This window comes from Pipra filicauda, unplaced genomic scaffold (genome assembly GCF_003945595.2).
Source record: "Pipra filicauda isolate LSUMZ 115617 unplaced genomic scaffold, ASM394559v2 scaffold138_size1969278_pilon, whole genome shotgun sequence".
Lineage (NCBI taxonomy): Eukaryota > Metazoa > Chordata > Aves > Passeriformes > Pipridae > Pipra > Pipra filicauda.
In genome coordinates, this window is record NW_024103862.1 from 1,599,378 (window position 1) to 1,624,187 (window position 24,810).

At 42.8% G+C, this 24,810-nt stretch overlaps 1 protein-coding gene across 1 annotated transcript; it reads left to right on the forward strand.

The window, feature by feature from the left end:
- The first annotated feature begins 9,337 nt into the window (after positions 1-9,337).
- Positions 9,338-23,593, forward strand: VXN (vexin). Its single transcript, XM_027748168.2, has 6 exons — positions 9,338-9,542; positions 12,453-12,508; positions 17,875-18,001; positions 20,526-20,587; positions 22,270-22,355; positions 23,245-23,593. The coding sequence occupies exons 1-6, from the start codon at positions 9,476-9,478 to the stop codon at positions 23,429-23,431; spliced, it is 585 nt and encodes a 194-aa protein (XP_027603969.1). The 5' UTR covers positions 9,338-9,475; the 3' UTR covers positions 23,432-23,593.
- Positions 23,594-24,810: the final 1,217 nt, after the last annotated feature.

The following is a 24,810-nucleotide window of genomic DNA, read 5'->3' on the forward strand; positions in this document are numbered from 1 at the left end:
TTTTCCCTAGTCTTGTATTCTCTGAGTTCTGTGCAGGCAGACACAAAACAAAACCTGGCCCATCTGGTTACTCACTCAGTCCATCTACAATAATAAGATTAGCTTTGGGGAGCAAGTGTGAACGAGTGCATATGACAGTGCTGGTGAAAGTAGTTTACCACTGGATATGTTTTCACCTGGAGTGCACAAAATGAAAAGCTCACTCCACTCCCCTCACAAGGTAGAGCTCACAGGGTCTCTGCTTGGGATTATAAAAATGAGAGCAGTTGGTACAGTAGTTTGTCCATCCCCTCTTTTCCCTTGCCTCTTCCCATTCCAGTGCTGATTTTACCAGCATTTAAAGCAAAAAGACAATGAAACAAAAAATATGTAATCAACATGCCTAAATCTCCAAAAACTCTCACTATCTTCCTGTGTGAATAAACTTGGAAGAAACTACAGATAGGTTATCGTGTATGCTCATTCCTTGTTGCACCATCCTGTGCCAAGTCTGTCATCCTCTGTCTTGTAGTTGGCTTTTCCTCCCCCTGAGACCTGAAGAAACAGATGAGAAAGAGCAATGGTTAAGGGACACAGCCCAGCTCTGTCTAGGCCCTCTCCATAACCCCCGAGTAAATCTGCTTAAGCATCACAGTGCTCCAGGACACGTGCAGTGTGCCTTGGACTCAACAGCTCCCACCTAGTAAATCTGTCACTGCATTAAGTGTTGTCTGTGCAGAAGGGACAAGGGCAATCTGATGCAATGCAGCAAGAGGCCTAAAGGTAGGGTCTCCATTTTTCCTCAGACCATCCCTATGAGCTTTCTAAAGGAAAAGGTACTTATTTTAAATCCAAACGCCAGCTAGTGAATGCAGAAAGCGATGCCACCATTTTCCTGATCTCTCCAGGAGCTGTAGTTCATGCAGCAGCACACAAACTGCTTGTTTGCTGCAGTGTCAGCCCTGAGCAGTGAGAAGAGAGTCTTCCACACCAACTCACCCCTGCTAATCCTTCCTCGAGACCTGGTTTAATCTTTGATGTACCACCAGGCCACCTACAGAAGTAGTAGTTTCTCTTTAAGTAGTGGTGTGGTGGGACTGTCAGTGACTGAATTTGCAGACTCCATCTGCGCATTGGGTTGCAGCGTACATGTGAGAAATCACACAGGGTCGGTTTGTTACAAAATGTTTAGTGCATATTTTTATGTGTAGTGGTCCATGAAAATAAGCAGAAGCTTCTACTGCTGCTCTGAATTTCTCAGTGAAATTGAGACACAAAAAAAAAGCCCAAAACCTGGGCTATCATTAGGAACACTACAGTTCCCTTAGATGCAATGTTTCTGAATGCAGTTTTATATTTTACCAGTCCCAGTATCCCATTAAATAGTCTTCTAAAATGCAATTCTGGTTTTTTTTCCCCATTGAACAGAAACAGCTACCACGAGTGAGTTGGTAGAAAATGTTTACAGCCAAATAATAAGAGGGACAACCATTTGACACAGCTCAATGGAACGTTTATCAGGTTCTCAAGTTAACTGCTTTCCTAGGTGGAGGAGAGGGAGATTAAAACAAATACTTTCAGTCTCTAGTTTCTATGGAAAAATTACATGTACTCCATTTTCAGAGAACTCTAATTACAACAAATGGCAGCAGATATTTTCCTTATTTCTCTAATATGAAATTAAAGGGGAAAAATTAATGTACATCCATGAGGTGGCACAGTTAAGTGAAAGCAGAGGAAACATGACATGTATCCTTTGAGGATAATTCACGTGGTAATTCATGTCACCCTGTAGAACCACACAGCTTGGTTCTGTGGTCATGTACTCTGACAGCATGTGCACAACCAAAGTCAGCTGAGCAGTGACAGAATGCTGGTTGTGCTGACCCTGTAGTCTGAGCTCCCATTGAATGTTCAATTTAATCTAATACTCCTGTATCATGAAATATATATATATCATAGGACAAACTGGTTTATTGATGGGGAACTTTTTCTCTGTGTTCCCTGACCTGCAGTGACTTTGACCTACTTTGACAGTGCACTTGTGCTTTTTCTGGGGTACTCTGTTTAGATGTTTGACCATACAGCCTTAAATTAGCAACTTGACATTGAAATGCTGATTTACACCTGCAGTCAAATGGATAACACATGTTAAAGACTGATTGTCAGCAGCTTTAATACGTTATCGCTTCATTCTGTGGCATTGTCACTTGCCTTTATGGGATTTAAGGAAAACATTGTGTGTCATTGTTGGTATGGCTATGGACACAGCTGTGGGGGGCTGACACTGTGTATGGACTTTGTCATTTATCTAAAAGCTGACATCACTTTCAAAAAACCACTGTGAAAGGTTGGATGTTTAAGTGTTGCTGTATATTTTAAGATAGCATTGGAAATAAAGAAGCTTTTTTGATTGCATAAAAAACCAGTTAACATTGAATAACTTGCTCTTCTGACCTTTTCACCTTAAGAAAGATTAATGGTTGTTTAGATAAGAACTTCCCCCCCCAGCCCAATCAGGGGTCTGAATGCTTCAGGGATTCAAATAGACAAAGAAAGTCATTTCACCTCTAGGTCACCAGCACAGACCTAGGGTGTCTCACTAGTGACCACTAGATGATTGCTCAGTTGTTTATGTGCAAGAGTTGGTGGTCATAATCCATTTTCCAATGGACAGGTTCCTGCCTCATGAAAGCTGTCACTACATGCTTATCCAAGCAGCAGCAAATGGGAATTAACATGAAGAGAGCCTGAACTGCATTTGCCTTACACTGCTGAAACCTCAGAGCCTCTGTAACGCTTGTTTCAGTGGATCAGAGCCTCCCCAGGAAGGGTCAAAGCCGTGTCAGTGCTGTGCTGTGAGCGGTGGCACTTCAGTGTTCCCTTCCAGAGGGCTGCAGCCTCTGCTCCCACCTCTGGAGCGTGTGGGTCCCGTTCAGACACACTCACAGTGGCACCATCTGCATTTCGGGCTCTTAGGACATCCTAGAATAACACATCCCACAGCCTTCATGTAGCCATCTCCCGACGTTAGTTCTTGGTGTGGTCAAGCTGGTGTACTTCATACCTACTGTACTTGTATTTTAAATGGAAGTCCTAAAATTAGGACTCCTCCATTGGCAAAACTGAGCAGAGAGCTAGTGGGCAGATTTTGATAGTAAAGTAACCGTTTGTGACTTCTCATGTCAGAAATTATAACATCACCAACTGTAAAGCACGGTTTGGGGACCTAGCCAAAAGAGCCAAGCTAAAATCACCAAAGCGCCAAACAAAGGCAGCACAGGGTCGGCTGATGGGCATTTAAAGTCTAAGTATGTCCTTCACCAGAGACATCTGCATGCACACAGCAAGCAAGGCAATGGGAAAAACTGACATGAGTGCAAACATCTGCATAAAATTGTTCACGGCTGAGACATTGAGCGTGAATATATAACATGGTTACACGCTAGAGAGAGAGAAAGTTGAAATGCTAGGATCCGGGAGTCTACTAATTTTGGCTGACCAAGTTGAGAGGATATATGAACATCAGACTTCAGGGTGACATCTAAGATCAGAATATGCATTTTAAAAAACATCATAAAAACCTGAAGGATGAGGAATCTACACCTATATAGTTATTAAGGAGAATGTGCCATGTCCATTGCAAAGCCCAAAAAACTCTTTCCTGTTCCCTTTTGGTTTTCTGTCACCCAGGGTTACCTCTGTACCGTACTTTCCTCATACTGGACAGAGCAGCAGAACAGATTACAAGTAGAACTGAATTAATAAAGGTAAATGCTTAAGTGTAAAGGCTAATGGGAGAGAGGAAAAAGACAAGTAAAGATCAGTTCTGTGAAAATCAGAGATCTCAGAGGCTGCTGCGTGACTTGTACTGACCTCCATGAAGCTTATGAGATTGAAAATCCTCTCCTATGTATTTGCAGCATTAATTCCTCTTGTTATCTGAGGTGATCTACTTTAATCAGATTCCTACAAACAAGTCGAGTACTTACAACAGAAGATCTTTGACACCCCTTCTTGGCAGCATCAGTAGAGAGGACAAAGACCAAACCAGCAGGGAGATCAGATAAACCATCTCATCTCTGCAAAAACGTTTAGGATAATTGGCATCAGAGGAGGTCCCCTCCCTCCAGGTTCATACGTGCATGCTCTATGGTCATGTGATGTAATGGTTGCACAAAAGCTACCTCAAAATTCTCACATTTCAAAGACTGGTGCTCCCATGCTGTTTTAAAACCTCCTCTGTTGCAGTGCCATCTCCTGTGCTACCTTGCTGCTTCACACAGGCCCGTAGCTTAAGTCTGGATCAAACAGGGATTCACAAATTTGATCCTCCTTATGTGCCCTTAATACAGCTTCTATTTCCTATTTTCTAAGTTTCTGGAACGGGGGTTTCTGAGTGCCAGTAATGATGGTCCTTGTTCTAGTGCCCATTTTCACACAGAACTTGAGCCAGAGGAGGCAATGCCATTTGATACCTTCCAAAGACTTTCATCCCCACAAAGCACATGTGTTGCACGTGGCAAAAGGAGCTTGATGGCTGTGTGAGGACATACTAGAGACATGTAAGGTGACAGTTCAAGTTGCCTTATTATTTAGACTTATCCATTGGAGAAATCCTAAGTATTCTCTGCCTGGTTAGCCAAGCAGTGGATTTTACTGCATATGGTGTGAGACACAGTACGCAGTAAGAGCAAGAGGGCTACCACTGCATAAATCCAGGAACCACAGGACAAGCTTTTATTAACATGCTTGTTTGCCCAAAAATGGTTATGTTCACAGCAGGAGCCAATAGTCAAAATATTCTAAAGAAAAGAAAACAAGAGTGAAAAAACCCATACAAAAATCCCTGTACTTTATCAGCGGAATAAAGACATCTCTGATCAATTAGCCTGAAAAATTAATATATCAAGGACAAATGTAATAAAGTTTAGCATTTTAATCAGCTATTGTTGTCACAGCCCAGTTTGGACATATCGCTCCTTTGTTGACATTTTTAATGCTTTCTGTGAATTACCAGTACATGACCAGTATATGAAAGCTTGTTAAGCCTCCACGTGCTCAGCCTGGCTTTAGCTTTAATACTGGCTTAGTGCAATCCCTTCTGCTGGCACAAGCTCTGCGGGACTTGAACCTTGCAGTCCTGGGCATTGTGTTTCTTGATAATCATCATATGGACTTACTCAAGTGTGTTTTACAAGCTTAGGGCAAATTTGTGAATGCCCAATTATCTATATTTAACTTTTTTAAGAGAAGCCAACCAGACTTGTGGTTTTTTCTTTTGTCAGGATCCTGCAATATCTTCCCGTAACTAGTGGGGGGATGCTTTCAGCCTGGCTTCCATGTCTGGCTGGTATTTTCTTTCCTGACTAGCAGAGAAGTCTGTGCATTAGTCCTTCCAAACTAAAGAGCTCTTGCATCTCTCTCACCTGGTCCCCTGTAGTGAGTATAAAGTTCAAAATATTTCTTAAATGCCTCAATCTTATTCCCATTCAGGAAAAATCTGTTACAGCAACTTCTAGCCAGATGCAAATTCAAATGTTACTTTTGACAATTCTTCACTTATTCACAGATCTTTCAGCCATGCAGTGCTACTTCAATTTTGAACTAGATTTTCAGTCTCCTACAAGTGGGAGGTGAAATTATCAATAGTGTATCTGTCTCTCTATTCCTTTCATTTAGAGAAAAATAATGGATTATGTATGAGAAGCTCACTTTCTATTTTGCTTTTTTTTGTTGTTCGTTTTCCTTTTCAGTCATTTGCAGTTGCAATTCTCTGGCCCTAGAATGAAATGAAGCAGTTTTCCTTCCACAAAAAGTGGTGCTGGCACTGCATTACACGGAAGTGTTTTAGAGTAGATGCCTGCAGCATGCATGTGCAGTTTTATCCCATCTTATTTTTAAATGGTTATCTGTGCATCACTCTGGTTCACAATCCCATTCCAAAAATATCTGAGGTTTATCCTTATCATATTCCCCAGCTAACAGTAAGAAATAGGCTCAAGGGGCTCAGTACAGATTAGATTTGCCTCTTATACAACGAGGTACAAGATCCAGGTAGAAGCCAGAGACCTGCCTTGGGAAGAGCTCTGTCCAGGGAATCCCTTGGCAATATTCCTTGCCTATACGGGGAGTACCAAGATGCTTCCCACTAAGTTCACGGGAAGAATGCTGTGTTGAAAAGGGATTAATTTGTTCACAGAGGCCAGGATAAATAAGGTCTAGAGGTTCTGACACTTATCTTAAATCACTCAAAATTCTAAAGTTTTTGTAACCATATTTGAATTTTTATTCGATTACTTTTAAGTTTATCAGCTCTGACATACTTGGTAAACAGGACAAGCATCTACACTTGTTTCTTCCAAATGTATCTGAACAGATTCAGCCCTTGGGAAAAGCACTCTTGCCAACTCCCCAGAAGGACATTTCACCAGTTTATGGGATTTTCTGCCATGTTTACCAGGGTCACTGAGCCTCCTGCTGTTTTCAAGAGCTGTTTTCCTCTCAGCCTCAGCAAATATCTCTTTTCCTCCACCTTTATTTCCTTCCTACCCACATTCCCAAGAATCAAATACCTTCCCTGTCCCAGACTTGCATATAAGGTTAGATGGGTGTTTTGGCAGACACCATATGTCTGTTCTTGTGTCCTGAGTTCTTCTCCTCCTCCTCCTCCTCCTCCTCCTCTTCCTCAGTTGTCCCTCTTCACCTTTGGTCACCCTGTTCTTGCACCAGCAAACATTTTGATCCTTTTCTGTCAACACTGAGAGTTCAGCTATTTGGTAAACTGCTATATCACAGCTAGGAATCTGGATTCCACGTTTGCTTGGGAGTCTTCAGTCAAAGATATACCCTGGTGCCAAAACTTCTTTGGGTCTTCTCATGGCTGCAGGGGCACCATGTGAATTAAGTTAATAGCTTATTAATTGTCTTTAGCAATGAGGAAAAAAAATTGAGCCTGGTCTCTAGATGTTTTATGTAGTTTGGGGAACAAAACAATGATTCATGGAGTCAAAAATTGTTTGGTTTCCTGCTCCCAGCACAGACTGGACTCTTGTTAGGTCAGTAGGGAGCCAAAGGGAGACACCATATGAAATTGTCCGATATGGCTCTGCGAACAGTTCCTAGGTTGGACACTGTGGAGAGTTATCTCCCTCAAGTCTAAGATTACTGCCTGCTGTTGTTCAGCAGGTAGCATGCAGTCGAGCTTTGTAGTGCAAAGCTTCCTTGTTATTACACCCATTTTATAGCTAAACCAGGACATTTGCCCAAAATATTTCACAGACAGGTGGAAAAAACATAGCCCAATATGTGCAGTCGTTTTCTTGAAGCCACATTAAGATTTCCTGCAAAACTCTGGGCATTCATAGTGCTCGACTATGCTGTAAGATCTGGACAAAATAAGGCAGCAAACTCCCTTTCATGACCAGAGGAAAATTCATTCCCAAATGAGGATCCCTGATGAGAGATGCTATATTTGCCCTCCTAAAGCCTATTTTTCAGCTTGGAAGTGAGGTGAGAGCCTTTTTATCAGCTCCTTGTACAGAGTGACTCATCCCCAGAGCATCCTGTGCCTGTAAAGATGTGTTCAAAGCCTACTTGCCCTGTAACACAGTGAATGCCAACTAGTAACAACCTCTTGAGTCTCACTTCAGTGTCCACATTCCCACCACCCCTTGACAGCATGAAGCACCCAATACTTGTTCTAAAGTTAAACCTCATCTACTATTTGAAAATATCTCTAGGTCATTCCTAGAACTAGGAAACCAATGATTTGGATCCAAAAGTACCCCTCTTCTCATAAGACTATGAATATCTTGAAGGTGAAATAAAGGGTGGGTTAGATTTGTTATAGCCTTTTTTTTTTTTTATCGACTATTCAGTGTTGGTCTTCATTATTTTTTTTTTATTCTTTTGAAAGCTTTAAAGCCTCCTGCATAACCGCGTCTGCCCCATTCACTGCTGAATGGACGGTGCGCTGATCTTTTTCTCGGTGGGTAATGGATTTGGTTTGATTGCTTGACACAGGAACAATAGGGGGGTAAACAATTGCCTTCGCACCCGTGCAGCTCCCCATCTGTTGAGTGTGTGTGCCTTCAGAGGCAGCCGGGCAGGGACAGATGAACGTGCCAGCCGAGCCTGATGTTAATGACATCAGTCATACAAGCAGAACATGTGGCGCAATAAATCAAAAACTAATTGAACTTTTGGTTGATTATATTGCCGTCCCACCGCCCACTTTAAGCACGGCACGGTTTCCTGAGACAATGCCCCCAGCACCACAATGGCTTTGCTACCGCTGGACAGCAGGAGCCTGCCCTGGGAGGTGACAAGAGATAACAGCTTCTCTTCACTCATTGCTTTCCTGAAACAGCGACACCTTCCACTCAACCAAAATTTCCAGGCTCAGGATGTGTATTTGACCAGTATTTATTATTTCGAATCAGAAATGTTCATCGATATGACAATGACAGCCCATGTTCACTGACACTTTCCGTCTGGGACTGTTGGTGGCAGACCTCTATTATAGGAGAAGACAGCTCTTGTTTTTGTGTTAATTAGACACACACGTGGTAGTAATGGAGGCTATTCATTAGACTGATATAATTTAATATCATTATTCACACTTGAAAGTGTTCCTACTACATCAGTTGCTAGAGCCTGCAAGCCAAAATTTTTTGTCTTAAGTGTCCGTGGCAGCAGTAAGTCACCAGAAGTTGAGGGGGCTGATATTCAGAGGTGGAAAAGAACAATTTCTAATAGGAGCATTAAGGAATGAAAAGCTTTGGCAAGAAGACCCTTTATTGAAGTGCATAAATATGGGATTAGGCCCCAGAACTATCAAGTCATGTAGGAACCCAGCTATGACTGAGCCACCTGCCCTCCGTCTGCAACCACGGAAATGTAGGGGGCATAGAGACCTATGCACATCTGCCTGATGTGCCCTTTCTTAGTCATCTGCATTTGAAATTTTCCTTTGAAATGCCCAGGATTCTGGTACTTTTTCATGAAATTAAAAGGTAAAGCACAAAACACTTTTCTTAATGCCCCTAGAATCAACTCCTCATTATATGGAAGAAGCAAATTTTTATGATAAATGTGTTAAAGTACACAATTAACCCAATTTTTTTAAAAAAGTCCTTGTAGTACTTCTGTAAACATTTGTTTGCCTATAGATTAGACTTTAATTATTAGCTATTTATTGCAGAGGATTCTCCACACTGGTAAAAGGAGACATTAAATAAAATGCTTCTATCTGAGTACAGGCTTAAGTAACAGCTAAATTAAATCTTTGTGTTAATATTATTCATAGAAAGCCAGATGGGAGCAGAAAATGTTGCAATGAAGAATATGGAATGAGATGAGATCACAGCATCAGTCTGTCCTTTGTAGATCTGGACAATGATCACAGAGCCAGATTGGATTAGTGAAACCTATTTACCAGAAGTTCAGAGCGGTTGCATGAAGCTGAAAGGCAGTCAGTAGGGAGACGTGGAAAATGCACCAGATTTACAGCTGCAGCGACGAGAATTTAGAAGTTTTCACCACTGTGATTTCATCCAAATGTGAGTACATCAAAATGTAACAACCACTACGGTGTTGTCTTTTGGAGGGATGGGATGTTTAGCAATGGGGAAATCTTTGAAATGAGCAGCTCCTCTGCTCTGCCGTGCCCTGCTCTGCCCGCAGCCCAGCACTCGCCGCCGCTTTCACGAGCTAATCCGTGCAGGTGCTTCAACATTGTGGCTGTGTAAAATCTTTGCACTGACAAAACTGGGAGATCTGAAATCGATGTTGCTATACCTATGAGGTAACTGCTAAAGTGACAGCTTGCAACTGTGTGGCTATTCTGCGTAATAGAAAAGAGAATGAAGTTCTGTGAGCAGTTAGCAGCTCAGATGAAGTGGGTGAACTGCATGAATGTTGAATTTAAGTGTGCTGGCTCAATAAGTGGACCATTTCCAAAGCCATGCCCTGGAAATGAATGCATGATTAACATTAATTGCTTCTAATGAAGAGTAAGAACCGGACAAAGCCCAGCCTGCATTTGATTGAACAAATTAGTTTAAATTCAATGGCTGCATATTTCAGCAACAAGAAAGCAGGGAAAAGCAGGGAAAACAAATTCTGGGACCAGATCAGATCTCTACTTGCAAGCTGCGAGCATGAGTTCTCAGCTGCTTAATTTTGCAATATAAGTGGAAATGACAAAGTGAAACATCACTGTAATTGTATTTGTTGCCCGAAAGCTGGGCTGTACATACAAACATTCTTTTGCAGGCAAATCCAAATACATCGTCTGCAGGGATTAATTCTTCCCTTCCTTCTCTCCCACTCTCTGCATAGATTCGTGTTTGCAGGGACAGCCCCGCAGCCCCACTGTTTGCACTGCTGCCATTGTGTTCCCCCACAAGTGGGTCACTTCTGGCTACCTCTGTGATTCACTCTTCTTTCAATGGCTATTCAAGTAACTTCATGTTTGCTGGTGCTATGACTTCCCTTTCATGCCTTGCCTTTCTTCAGCCCCTGTAAGCCTTTTGCCACTTGTTCTGGTGGACAACAGGCAGTAAGTTCGACTGTGGATCCTATGTACTCTGAAAATATGCAAATTTATTACTGTTAGGCACATTTATGTGTTCTTCCTTGTGCACCAGCCTGGGTAGCTATAACAGCACAAAAGCACTTGCTTCTGGTAGAAATCTCTGTGAACTGTGCTCCTCACACTGTCTGGTAAAATACATAAAATACCAGAGAGACAAGAAGATAATTAATTACTTGCATCACTAAACTTTTTTGCACTTGAGTGTTTCATTTGTGAGCAATTAGTTTAGTCCTCACAGAATGAAATTCCAGAATTAAAGGTGATTGAAGCAGCTTCAAAAACAACTTACAAGATATTGCCAGGGAAGAAAAAAAAATCAAGCCATCTTTATTATGTTTGTCTAGCTTTCATCCCACACTCCTGTGGTTTAAAATATAAAATGTGTTCTGCAGGAGAAGACAGTAAGGATCCCTGAGGATATTATGCCATGCAAAACAGACTGTAATTGAACTGACAGCTTAGCACATTCTCAAGCTCTAAACAGGCAGATAACTTACTTGTGATGAGTTCAGTGTGGAAGTGCCCTGTGCTGCAGTGAACCACTCTCAGGGACCCTGGGCAAGACTGTTCACCTCCCATATTCCTGTCATGTTTCACTATCGGCAGAGAACAGGCCAAAACTTTTTCTCCAGTGTGGTCCTAATGCTCAGTACTTATACCCTCACTGAGGTATGGAGGGGTGGCTGTTAGACATGCTCAAACTGTCTAGGAGGAGTGACTTTGGTCTCACTGCCAGCTCACTGCTCAGTACTGGAGCCCTGGAAAGCCCAGTTACTCCTGCCATCTGAGGAGAGCCGTTTGGCTGCAGTAACCAGCGGCCTTCAATGACCTCCAGCTGCTTACACAGCTTCAAAACTCTGCAAACAGTAATACATAGCAGCGATAAGCATTGTAACTCCTGGAGTTAAATGTGTGCCAATGTAAAGGAAAGCTCACCTGGGGAGCAGGAGTCACCCATCATCCCATAACAAACCTTCCTGGCTCTTCAAAGCCTTTGGATTATACATGGAGCCTGAATAGGAAACCCCCATTCACATGCCTTGCCCCAAGGCTCAGCCTTTAGAACTGGAGTTAATTCTCCACATTTGGCAGGTTTTTGCAGGCCTGTTCCTGTCACTGGCTGCTAAATCCTGTAGCTCCTGTAGCCTGAAAACAGAGGAGGGTAATACATGATGAGAGGGAGAGCTGGAAGTATCACAGAGCCTTTCAGGCCAGTTTCAATTCTAACTCAAACAACAAGTGTTTAAATAATCTTCACTTTGTCCAATAAAACCCTCATCAGAAACCACTCACTTCAGTCCAGCCAAAAACTTGGCTTATAAACCTGGCATTTTGTGTATCTATTGCCTAGTGGTTCTATGATTTTGGTGTTTTCATGGGCCTAAGAAATAAAAAAAGAGAAACAGACTTTAAGCAAAATGCCCCAAGTTAGAGAACCGAATGGGTCATTCTGAGGATTGAAAAAGAAAATATTAGGCTTAGTGCAAATGTTATGCTTTGGACATCATGCAGTAAAAGTGAAATGATGTCCTGAGGGAGTTTGAGCTTATTGATAAAATCCCTAACTAGATAAAATTCTAGAACTCTCCAAGATAACGTTTAGACTAGTCATTTCCTTCTGAAATATTGGCAGGTGGGAGGTCAGATCAAAACTGAGGAAAGAGAAGGGTTCCTCCAGGAAGCCTATGGAAGAGTTGCAGAAACTTGGCTGTTGCCCTGAGCCCATGGATGTCTGTATTGTGTAGCTAGAGCATGACCTCTGAGACAACATTAAAAAGGAGTTTTTTGGGAGTTATTTCAGCTGGAATCTTCCTTAAAGGCATGTGTCCACCTCCACTACAGGCTGACTACGTTCCTGTTCTTCTTTTTGCAGCATGTAGTCCTGCCCGAAGACGAGCCAAAACTACGCAGCACATCCTAACAAAGAACGTAAGAAAAGTCTCCTTTTCTATCCCTCTTTTTTTTTTTTAGTTCTAGTTGAGTACACTTATCCTAAAACATGCTGTGGATAAATGGGAAGCAGATGTTTCAGGGCAAAGAAGTGCATCGGTGTCTGATGTAGGGAGTGGGGTGGGAAACAGAAAGGAGAGTTTCTGTAAAGCTGCAGTTTATATACAGAAGTGTTTTGAAACAAACAATAAAATAAATGTGGTCTTGCTGTGCACAGTCAAAAGGAACATATCAGCTTATCAACATGGACCATCTGAGGGAATCACAGACTTAATTCTTATCCATAAAGCCTTAATCAAAGTGGTAGGGGGACAGGCAAGAATCAAAAGTAAACAAATCATAGCAATACATATACGTGTTAATCAAGGAGCCAGTATCCCAGGGAATTTGGGAGAAAAACACCAAGCAGTGGACTGTAATCTCAACCCAAAGGGATGACTGATAGAGCCATCCACTGGAGGATGCTTGTCCCTTGGCCCCAGTAATGTTTGCCTGCCCTTGACTCACCTGCAGTGCACCGGCACAGAGGGCACACATGGAGCTTTACCCACTCCCTGTAGCTGAGGTACCCCCAAATTAAAATAACTGAACATTTTTCATTCTCTGAGAAAATGTTTTCTAAGTTCCAGTGCTTTGGCACATGGTGTGAGGTTTCTTGCCTTCAGAGGCAGTTTTTCCTCCTTAAATCCACTTGACCCATTCACAATTCCTTTCACAATCCTTTTAACTGATTTGCAGGAATGACAGTCTCTTTCTCTTCTGCATATCCAAGCACTTTTTACAGGGTTTGAGACTATTCTGCCACAGCATTTCTTCTCACCACAGACCTGTCTCCTCTCTAGCACTTTGTTGAAATATTTTGCTCCTTGGCCTTTCTTTTTTCCATGCTCTATCCTACTACACAGCCCCATCGTAGAGAGTCTCTTCTTTGCATTCCTGGTTCCCTGATCTCCCTACAGAACTGTAGGTCCTCCTGCTTACCGCCCTCACTCCTGTTTCATCTTTTGGTTACTAAAGCACATCACAGGATCCCAGAATGTCACAGGAGGCCTGAAGTGGTTCCCAGGCTGAGTCAATAACATGCCTGTCAATTTTGGGTAGACACGATATATATGTGTATTTTTACAAATGGTAAAAAGTCTTATTTTTGTCCTGTAACTCAGGCTCAGGTTTCAAAATGACTCTTCAAATGTGGATGAAAGTCAGAGTGCTGGAGTGTTACTCAAACTAAGCCATTTTGAGATACCCCATTTTTATTTCCTTATGCCTTTTATTTCCATTATGCCTTTGATATCTTCTGTTTTCCATTCAATATAAAAACAGAAGAAAAGTCCAAACTAAAAGTAAACTATTCTCACTTGATGAAACAGTATGCACAGATAACTTACCTCTTTTTTTTTTTTTGACAAAATTTTTCATAAAACTATTTAGCTGAAAACTTTCAGCTAAGCTTTCATTGAAATCAAGGGCAACTCTATGTCTGCGATGATGTTCCAAATCCCAGCAGATAGTTGTTGTTTCTACTAAATGGAAGCATCTAATATTTAATTTGGATGGGATCAGCTGCTGTGGCAGCACTATACTCATAAAGGCCTAAGAAAATGAGATAAGAAAGTCCCTGTTTTGTTGCTGTATTTTAAGAGGATTGGTTTTCTCCTTTGGGGCTTTCCTGACCCCAATTAAGGATGTCTTTTGATTGGCTCTTAGTCATGATGCAGGCAGCATCGTAGTAGCAGTGGAGCACCAAGCCCGAGGAATGGTCTGCAGCTCCAGCAAAGAAAACAAGGATGGCTCTCAAACCAAAGGAATTGGCGCAGTCAACTCTTAGGTTTGTGCATTCCCCTTCATCAGTGGGATGCAGCTGCTTACAGCTCATACACAAGCATTCAAATAAATTGCATGTACTGGAATAGATAAGCCTGTGAGGAAGTTGTGATTGCCAATTTCTAGACCCACAGAAAAGTAGCAGAATGATTATTTATTTTTCACTTTTACATCTGCACCTGTAGTCAGTGCTGTAGAAATGCCTCAGCTAACATGAAATCTCCTGCTCTGGCAATTGCAGTGGATGCACAACTTTAATCCTCAGCAAGACAAAAATAGCAACCAATGTGGACATCTGCCAGACCTTTTTTTTTCACAGCAGAAATACTCGAGTAGTGTAACAGTAAGTGATTTAACATTCAAATGACTTTACTTTTGGGGGCGTAACTTCCATCACATTCAAGAACCCATCCCAAATGCACAAACATGACTGTGGAAGGGTGAACGAAGGGGGGAAACACCTTCTCTTTTTCAGCTGAGTGTTTAAAGAACATCTTTATTTGCAGTTCCTGTTGCCCTATTAAGAGGTATTTCCAATGATAGTAGATCCTTCACTTCTCTTCCCTTGCTCTTCTAGCCCCAAAATCCCTTGGGTAGAACTGTCTGGACAGTACCTGGCTACTTTGCATGAAAATGATAAATCCCTCTGTGGATGCTAGAGCTACCACATTAAAAATTAGCTCAATATTAGACCATCAAAAAGAGCTTAACTCTACAAATCCAGCATTTGCTCCACTAACAAGCACTTGGTTGTTCAGCCTCTAACCTTCAAAGTTTTATCCAAAACCATATATTTAATTGTCACCTTTTCTGGATGGTTGTTGGTTTGGTGGTGGGATTTTGGGTCCAGCATCGGGGTGGCTGGAACAGCATCTGTGCCGCTCTGCAACCCTCCTGTGTCTTTCGTGCCCCTTCCCCCTTAGCACAGCTAATTTCAACAGTGGGTATGCCAGGCCTCCATGCTGTCATGTGCACGGCAAAGTCCATTAAAAGACACTTTGCTGAGCTCTGAATTCAGAGGCAATGTCCTGCAAACAGACTGAGCCGGTCAAGGGACTTACAGGTTCTAAAAACAGTAGGTTTTTAGAGAGCAACTTGGTAGTTCTGCACAGTCTGGCTGACTCTGCCATTCACACAGATTTAAATCTCCTGGTTTGTCTAGAAAAGAAAAGTGACTCCCAGCTGATCCTTCTGCCTTACCCTAGGTACCCTAGAGAAATGTCAGCTCCACTTTAGATCAAAACCGTGCTGCAGCAGGTTTAGTTTCCTGACCTAGATAAGTCTTAACATATTACAGCAATGAGTGAGGTAGCCAAAGTCACAGTGAAATCTTGAATTAAGAGATAAGGAACTTCCAAAGGGTGCTACAGCCAAACACTGCAAAGACGTTCGCTATGGACATTGAACTGTTGTCTCCAGCTGTAATGGAAAATGGTACTGTAACTTATTTATACAGATTCTGCTGCTTGGAGGCATTTTGGCATTACTGATATCACAGGTAACGAGGAATCTTGCAAACAATAACCATGTGCCTAAATAATTCCTGCTATTAATCAAGTTAAAAATCCTGCTTCCTTTCCCCAAACCATATTTCATTCTTTGCAACACGTAGGCAGAATGTTACGTTTCAAGTCCACGATGGTTTACGCTGATCGAATAAGCCACTTTCAGGATTAGAATTAGGTGCAGCCAGCATCCTACTTACCAAAAATGCTCTTTCCATGACAATGCAAAATAAGTGACCTCGGGTGTCTCAGTAGCATAGGGTTGATGATATTTTCTGTCACACACCAATAAAGTCTGAGTTTGACCAAGAGCACTGGGCATATTTCCAGAGACGGTGGGAAGAGCTAAGCGTTGTGGAATTCCTTGAAAGCTTGATTCACATGAGGCAAGTTCCAAGGGCTGTCATGAGAGACCCCTGCCAGCCACAGTCTCATCATATTTGTACTGAAGACAGGTGTCTCCACTGATGTCATTGTGGTGAAGGGGATGACGCCTCTGATAAGCAGCTTGCAAGGTTCAGGTGGTCAGGGTATGCGTGGACGCAGGAGCCTGCAGCCTGTGAGGAGCTGCTGCAGAGGGATGGGGAGGTGCTGGAGCTGGTCCAGGGGCAGCTGGGAGAGAGCCAATGCCAACAGCTTCAGCAGCAACAGGAGGCCTCTCACAACCAGTATCACTCTCGTTTCTGAGTTATCGGAGTAATGCTGAGGCTCGACTCTATTCAGCAGCACCAGATTCATGGTCAGTAGAGCTGGGAACCGGCCGCAGCTGACCTTAGTGTGTGCTTATCTTCAGACACCAATAGTCCCTTTGACTTTAACTTACCACTGGGCATGTCCTTTTGTAGCTTACAAGTGGGGACTGTGTTCGGCTGTGTGTCAAAGTCCACAGAATTAGGAGAAAACCCCTCTTAGACCTTAGATGAGGCTTTGGTTGCCTTACCAGCCTTTTCCAGCAGTATTTCTGCCTACTGTTGGGCAGTTTCTGCTCCTCTTCCTGCTGGTCAGTAGGATTTAGACAATATAGCCTCCTCCCGACTCCTGAGGATACATGGAGACAAAAGAGTTAAAAGTGGTCAAGTTTGGGGTTTTCTTCTTTCCTGTTTTGCAAAGCATTGGTTTGTATACATTTTTATGTCTGTGTAAAAAATCACATTGCAGATTAATGGCAAACTGAATTAAAACTTAATTAGAGGAAATGGACAATTTGGCATGAGGGGCCATGCTTAAATCCAGTCTTGCTTTTATCATGAGTGTAAGTAAGTAAGTAAGTCCAAAAGACAGGGTAGACCATGAGGAAATAGCAGTTGTAATTCTCATTGTGTAAGTCTGATCGATTGCCCAAGATGTGACACAATAAAAAATTAAATTTGATCTGTCTAATAGGCATATCCTACTCAGTGAAGCTTGAAAAAGACCATATTTCAATCTCCTGAGGAGAATACAGAAAGGTGTAAATAAGTAGCTGGGTCCCAGAGAGACTCCACAGGATTTTCCCATATGGTGGTCTAATGGTTAGGTTGCAGCACTCTCACCACTGCGGCCCGGGTTCGATTCCAGGCCAGGGAAAAACTCCCCCGGGCAGATGGAGCTCGTCAGCCCTGTAAGACCATCCATCTAAGAGAAGGTCACTCTAAACAAACCTACATCCTGAGGACCTCACTGCCACTGTCCAAGTTTGCTCGGCCCCGGCAGATGAACCTCAGGATTAAAGGGTGGGCTCAGTTCAGCGCACACTGTGTCTCACCTAAAAAATCCACTGCGCAGGCTCGAAGGGTTAATGACCTTTCCCAAATCTTTGCTCGCGAAGACTGGCCATACTATATGTCTCATGCACAGAGGCTAGAGCCAAACAAAACAAATCCCACAAATCCCAGAGCCCCCACCTGACAAAATCCACTTTGGATGACAGTAAAGCAGTGGGAAGAGCAAACTGCCTTTCGGCTCCCCCATGACCTCAACAGACCACCTAATGCCCAAAGCCAAGTGTAACAGGACGGTTTTGTCTCCTCCCTGCAGGTGGTGGCCATCTCCGACCGCCGGCCCCACCAGGGTGACCTGCTGCAGGTGCTGTACAGCGAGGACGAGGCGCGGGGCCTGGGCGGGCAGAGGGGGCCCCGCCCCGCCAAGGGCACGGCCCAGCACGGTAAGTCCACAGAAGGGGCTTTTTTTTCTCCACAGCTTTAGGACATTTTTAGATATTGCAGCCTTCCAGTTTGCAGCGGAGCGGGCGCTTTATTATGTACCTGGAGGATAATTCCGTGCTTAAAATATCTAGTGGAATTAATGAGATAATGACTGTGGCATTGCTCAATTTATTTGGAGTCATAAACTCACTTTATTCAGTCATAAACACCCCTTGACAATATTTTAGAATGATAAATTGTGAATTACTGCATTTGCCTGAGTCATCTTATTATATAAGATCCCTGTTCAGTTGCTTAGAACTTGCCAGAACATAATAATTTGAGATGAAATTTCAGATTCTGGATGTCAGCCACAGACCTGAATTTTTTTCAACTAAAACTTCTTCAGCATATTTGTGAGAACTCGTGAAGGAAAAATAGAGCTTGCCAATACAAAACCAAGGAGATGAGTAAACATAAACAGAGTGGTCATTCAGCTCCTTCAACACTGGTGTGTTATGTTTGGAGGATCAAAGCTGGAGCAGGGCTGTGCAGTTTGGCAAGGGATGGCCTTTTAATCAAAACCGTGTGTTTTGCTCTCCTTTGGAAAACCACCCAGTTGCAGTCAAGTCATAAGCCTTTAAAAAAATCCCATATGGCATGTATTTGGTAGACAAAATGGGCATTTGGCTGTTAAAACATGCAAAATTATTAAAGCAGGTGCATGAAGGTGCATATTCCTCACATCACCGGTCTGCAACTGCACTGCACATAAGCCATCCCATCAGGAACATAGACCAGACAGGAGTGGGGCCTGGGAAACTGGGAAGGAAGAAACTGAGTTTGGGACCATAGGGAAAGACCTCAAACCAGGACCAGAGCCAAGATGTGTCTGAACAAAGAACTGGAGCCTCAGGGCTGGAGCAGGGAGATGAGGAGGAGTGGCTGGGACTGGCTGCAGGGTAAAGGGTGGCAGAGAGCCAGAGAGGGAGGAAGGAGGGCCTTCTGGTCTCTGCTGTTAGGGGAAATGAGTAAAGGATCACAGAGAGGTGCAAAAAAGTGAAAAGCTGTAGAAATCCAAAAAGAAGAACAGAAAAGGGGAAAACAGGTCTCATAGGAGGGGAAAGGGAAGTGAGTGGGCAGAACTTAGAAACTAGGTTTAAATTAGAACAAAAAACATAAAAGAGCACTGATGAGGCCATCAGCATGTTTATTGCTAGCATCAGGAATCCCACACAAATAACAAAGCATAAGGACAGTCCATTTCAGTGTACGGGAAGGCAATTCTGGAAGTGGAATTCACAATACACCCAGCCACTACTGTCCTGAGGGGAGCACCTACAAACCTGAAGCCATGAGGCCTTACTTTTTTTCAGATATTTTGCTAAAAGTTTGCCAGAACATTTTCTGTATCTAGTAAGAAGAGGGACAGGCTGAAGGGAAGAATCAGACAATATAAGAGCAAATAAAACCAAATAAAAGAAAAAATATGGACATTAGCTGAAGTACTGATGCCTGGAGCTACTTGCTGAATACTGTTAGTACCTAATATGCAAGATGAGAGGAGGTAATTTCATTAACTTTGACGTGAGGGATACAGTAAGGTACCTAATGGAATTACTAGAGGGGGTGGAGCAGGAAGCAAGAAGCTGGTTAAGACATTTGTCATGCTCAAATATTGCCCCCAGAAGGAAAAGACAGTTCTGATTGCTAAGTCATGCTGGAGACAGCACTATAAGAAGCACCTTGACTATTTCCAAATTTGCTTTCATTATTTGTATTCCATTGGTCACAGCAGTAGAAATGGTCCACACTCCCCCAGCCAAGTGGGAGGATTTGGCTCCATGAAAAAAATCTGGTATCCCTCACTCATTTATTTCCTTGGTACAGCTAGCAGGAATGTCAGTGAGCATTTATCCATGGATAAGTTACTGGCTGAGCACTCACTTGAAAGTGAAGGGTAACCTCCAGAGTTGAGGACAGCAGAGAGGTGTCACTCAGCCGCGAGCTGGGAGAAATATTAAATCCCTCTCTGTGATGAGGTGGACATAACACACATCTCTGCCCAGGTTAAAATAACTCCCTAGAGCAATGCAGAAATGAGAGAATTATCTCCTAGGCAGGACAGACCTGCAATGGGGGCTCCAGGATGCACAAAAACTGGGTTGCCCAACCTCTGCTGGGGAGCAGCAGATGGGACCACTCTTTGCATGCAGAGACATGTGAGTGGTCCCGGAGGGGAATGCCTCCCACTTAGCTTGGTCTGCTAAGGACAGTTCACCATCTCATTTGAAAAGTCTAGGAGCAAGCAGTTGAGAGACTTTCCAGAATGACTTAAGTAATTCCACAATCACTTATTTTGACATCACAGATGGTCATAGTAAAGAAAACTCTGTGCTTTTGCTATAATCAAAGCCAGTGGAATTATAATTTGTATCTGGGCTCTGTCCATATCTGAGTTTATACTGTATGAAAAGAGGCTTTTCATACAAGATATGCCAAAGGGATAATTACAGATAATGCCATATCTCTTATGCTTTTCAGTGGGAATTAATGAGCGAGAGTCATCCAAGTCCTATAGTCACCTGTTGGATGGAAAGTCTTTGGTAAGTAAATACAGCAAGACCAACTGACCAACTACCATTGTCTGATGCATCTTAAACTGTTGTACCTTTCAGTTTGTCCCACAGTAACAGCAGGACAGTCTGTTGCAGTACATGTGGATTTCACAGTCTTTGTTAAACCTTTGAGACATAATTTTGCCATAGGATCCTTAGCTGGGAGCAGAGACTGGCTCAGGACAACTACCCCTCCGGGGACCAGGAAGGGTGTTGGGACAGAAGGAGACAGGCTCCTGTTCTGAATGCTCATCAACCTGCAAGAGCTGGGAGGAATTAGCCTCTTGTTTCTCAGGGAATTTCATAAATCGGGAAAAAACTAATTTCTAAAGTGCAACAGGCATCAAATAATTTGCATTCTCCAGAATGCCAACTTGACATGATAATCACGTGAGTCAGAAATGTCAAAAAAGAGTTGATGAGAAAATCTTCATACTAAACCCTTAAATTTGTATTTTAATGGGTAGAAAAAATGTTTTGGTTCAAAATGACTCATGTTTACTAAAACATTCTCCCTCCTTTCTTTGTCTTACAAAAAACCCCAATTTTCAAATCCCTACATTTAAAAAATATAGGTTTTTCAAAGAGAAAAAAAATCTTCTGAAAAGTTTCTGGCCAACACTGGACCATACTATCAAAACTTTAGGTTTCAAAGGCTCTTTTGGATGGCTGCAACATACTTGCTAGCTGAAAGCTGGGCTACACTTGGGAAAAACAACAGTGCAATATTGAAGGATGGTCAAAATTAGTGGTATTCAGTGTAATGAAACTAATTGAACTTACCAATAATTACCACGGTTAAATTGCAAAAGATGCCTGCAAAAGTGATTTCAAAATCTCCAAGTCTTGGGATACTTGAAAAGCACACTTAAACGTATCCATTCTCAGAATAATCCCAGGAGAAATAGCCCTAGACAGCTTAAAGGTCAGTTGTGGTAGTGACAATAACATGAAGAAATTTTTCGGTATTGCCAGTAAAATCAATATATGCTTATTGCCTGAAATTATGAGATCACAGCACAGTTTTTGACTTTTTTTTTATTTCTGGGCAACTAACATTTTAATTTACTGTCTTGGAGGATATGCTAGTCTCACTGACCCATTTATGGGATAAAGTGACTCAGTTCTGGCAGGCAATTGAGGTTCAAATAAGACCAGGAGAGAGTCGACAATCAGGCACTTGTGGGGCCGTGGCAGAACTGGAATATAACCAGGGCTCCCCGCGCCACAGAGAAGCACCCAACAAAACAGGGAAACATTTCACAATGCTCAAGGGATGATGATGGCTGAGACATCTGCTTCCCAGGCAGCCACAGAGGTTGCCTGTGAGGAGCTGCAAGAGGCAGGCTGCTCAGTCTGCACAAAGCCTCACTGCCTCAGGAAGCTAAATGTAATAACTGGGGACTAAAAAGTTCTGCAAGCCTCCCTCTTTTGATGGGAGGTGTAACTCTTGCTCATACAAGTCATGTGCTGACCTCACTGAGAACATTCACGAGAGCAATTGGTATTTGTGTGGTTGAGAGCTGGGCAGTCAAATCCCTAACCTGCTTTCTCTTGTTGAGAGATTTACAGTATTTATTGATTTTGTTAAAACAGCCTCTTTCCTCAGATGAACCTGTGTCCCTATTCATCAGTGGCATTTCCTAATGATGTGCTTTTTCCTCTCACAGATTCCTCCATCTCCAGTTGCCCATATCACAGTGAAAACTGTGACTGTCACAGGCTCTCCCACACGTGACTGCACTTCTACAGAGGAGTAAGTTCATTCCCATCCCTCCAGCCAAGCCATGCCTCTTGCTTCCCAAAGGCAGGGAGAGATTGGTAAAGGATATGCTGACTATATCATTAGCCATAGCCACTTATACAGCTGCCTCAGTACCCATTACAACTCTTTTATCACTGGAAAAAAAGTCATCTTAATTCAAAATATAAATATTTTCAAGTATTTTCCCTCTAAGAAGTCTACCATATTTGCCCTGAGGTAGCTTAGAAAATATGATTAACTAAAAAAACCCACAAATTAACTAAAAAATTAACTAAAAAAAAGCACAAACCTTTAACGTCTTTAAGCATAATTAAGGAACAGCTTGACCACAGTACAAATGCACTCATCAGCAGGCAGTTAATTCAGACATGGATCTATGTGATATTTGAGGTGCTACCATTGCCACCTGAGGGACAGTAAGAAGCTGATTGTCACAGTGCCATCGCACTCTGTACAGACACGTAAATCCCCCTCAGCTAGTGGAGTTCACCCCTCCCAGGTGCTGCCACATGGTCCCCGGGACTTTGGTGGAAGGGCCCAGCACTCTCCTTGGACAACTTACCAGCTTCTTGTTGGGTGACAAGTGCTAGACAGGATGCACTTAGTAGTGGTCCCACTTGTAGCCCATCCCCTTGTGTGAGTGTCTACTCTGATAGCAAGGGAACAGGGGCACCAAGTGGAAGGGTGGCAGCTGCAGCATCCAAGCCCACTGTCCTGCACAGCCCCTGCTCATTCCAGACTTACCAGTCCCAGGGACAGGCCAGCGCGGACATATCTGGTTGAAACAAGACAGCTTTTGGTTTTAAATGGCTGGTCTCCATAAGCAGGGAAGAAGGGCCATGGAGATGCACTCTGTACACATCTGTGCTTTATTTGCCAGCCACAGGCACCGCTGGAGAAAGACAACAGAGTATGACCTGGCTCTGCCACCAGGAGCAGAAGCTTCCCTGCCACTGACAGGAGGCAACCTGTGCGGGACACCCAGCCTCCTAAGGAAGATGTGGATGAAGCACAAGAAGAAGTCAGAGTACCTGGGGGCAACAAACAGTGCCTTTGAGGCGGACTGATGAGGCTCAGCGTCACTTGGAAAGGCAGAAGGTCCTTTAGCCAAGGTGCTTTACAGAACAGACACAGCACAGCTCATCCAGGAAAACAATATCCTTTTTATTACTTCATGCCATTGCCTCAAAACAGTGGGAGAAAGGCTAAGATAAAAGTGGTGAACATGATGCAACTGACTGGCCTTTCTTTGTTGCATTATACTAAAATCCCAAGTATCCCACTAGATTTACATCTTGATTCAAAGATGCTGAAACTACTGCTGACCCATTCACCATTTTCTATGTCCTGTCTGAATCAGCTCAGACTTACAACAAGAAAAGCCTACCAAGAGGTTTGTGTATTCCTGCAAGGCAATAGATCAGTAACAGAGTGCCATTAAATCCCAGGGATCTACTTGTTGTGTACTGCTGCTTGCTGTCTTTCCCCTCTCATATCATGAGAAAAAAAAACACATCTTACGATATGTTTGGTTGAATGACACATCCTAAACATTTTTCTTACTTCAGTTTCAGTGTTTCAAGACTGGAGTAGAAGATGCAAAAAATTTAAAACAATGGGCCAGAACTGAGAAAATCTGCAAACATATGTACCAAATTTGTGATTGATGTTTCAAAGTGTTCTGCCAGATTAAGCTATGAGCAACTGAATAACCTCAAGGGATACTTTCGGCCATAGAACCTGCTTACATGTGAAGTAGTAGTCAGTAACTTAACCTCTGCCCATGTGGTAGAGGATATTTCATTAAGTGCTCAAAATACTAGAAGGAAAGAAAACATATAAATGGTGCAACTAGGTAACTAAACATGAGATATTTGCATGTAGGAGACCTGTGCTTATGAATAGATAGATTTAATGGAATTTGCTTAATTTTTTTTTCTCAATTTAGAAATAGCTGGTCAGGGCCTCTTGGGTTTTTGTCTCAAAAAAAGAAACAAACAGCTTTACAAAAAGGTTTTCACCATGGTTATACATAATATTACACTAGTCATGAGCAGTACTTGCCTCCTATGAGTGCTCCCCTGGTTCTTATAAAAGATATTGGTTTCCCTGAATACAGAACTTTATTTTTCAAGCTGGAGGAAGGATATATCCTGTTGCTCATAATAATGATGATCTCTAATCTAACAGCCAGTGCACCAAAGCATAAATTAAAAATACAAGTCTTACTCTGTGACAGAAGCAGAAGGAAGAAGCTCCCATCTGAAACTTGCTTGCCAGCAGCCAGTGCAGTAAAATGCACTGAGATGCCACCAAAAGCAGTGCCATGGTACATACTGAGGTGAGGAGGCTCAGACAACTATCCCTGGTCAGGGGCCACCAGCTCAGAAGTACCAGGGTACCACCTGGCCAGGAGAGAAAGGAGACAGGCCCTCTGGCTTTGGGT

What these genes read in the sequence shown, in the direction of transcription:
- VXN (XM_027748168.2), top strand. Translation starts at nt 9,476, where the DNA reads ATGCACCAGATTTACAGCTGCAGCGACGAGAATTTAGAAGTTTTCACC. An exon ending in CACTGTGATTTCATCCAAAT is followed by an intron (nt 9,543 to 12,452) that starts GTGAGTACATCA and finishes TTCTTTTTGCAG; the next exon opens with CATGTAGTCCTGCCCGAAGA. An exon ending in CAAGGGCACGGCCCAGCACG is followed by an intron (nt 18,002 to 20,525) that starts GTAAGTCCACAG and finishes TATGCTTTTCAG; the next exon opens with TGGGAATTAATGAGCGAGAG.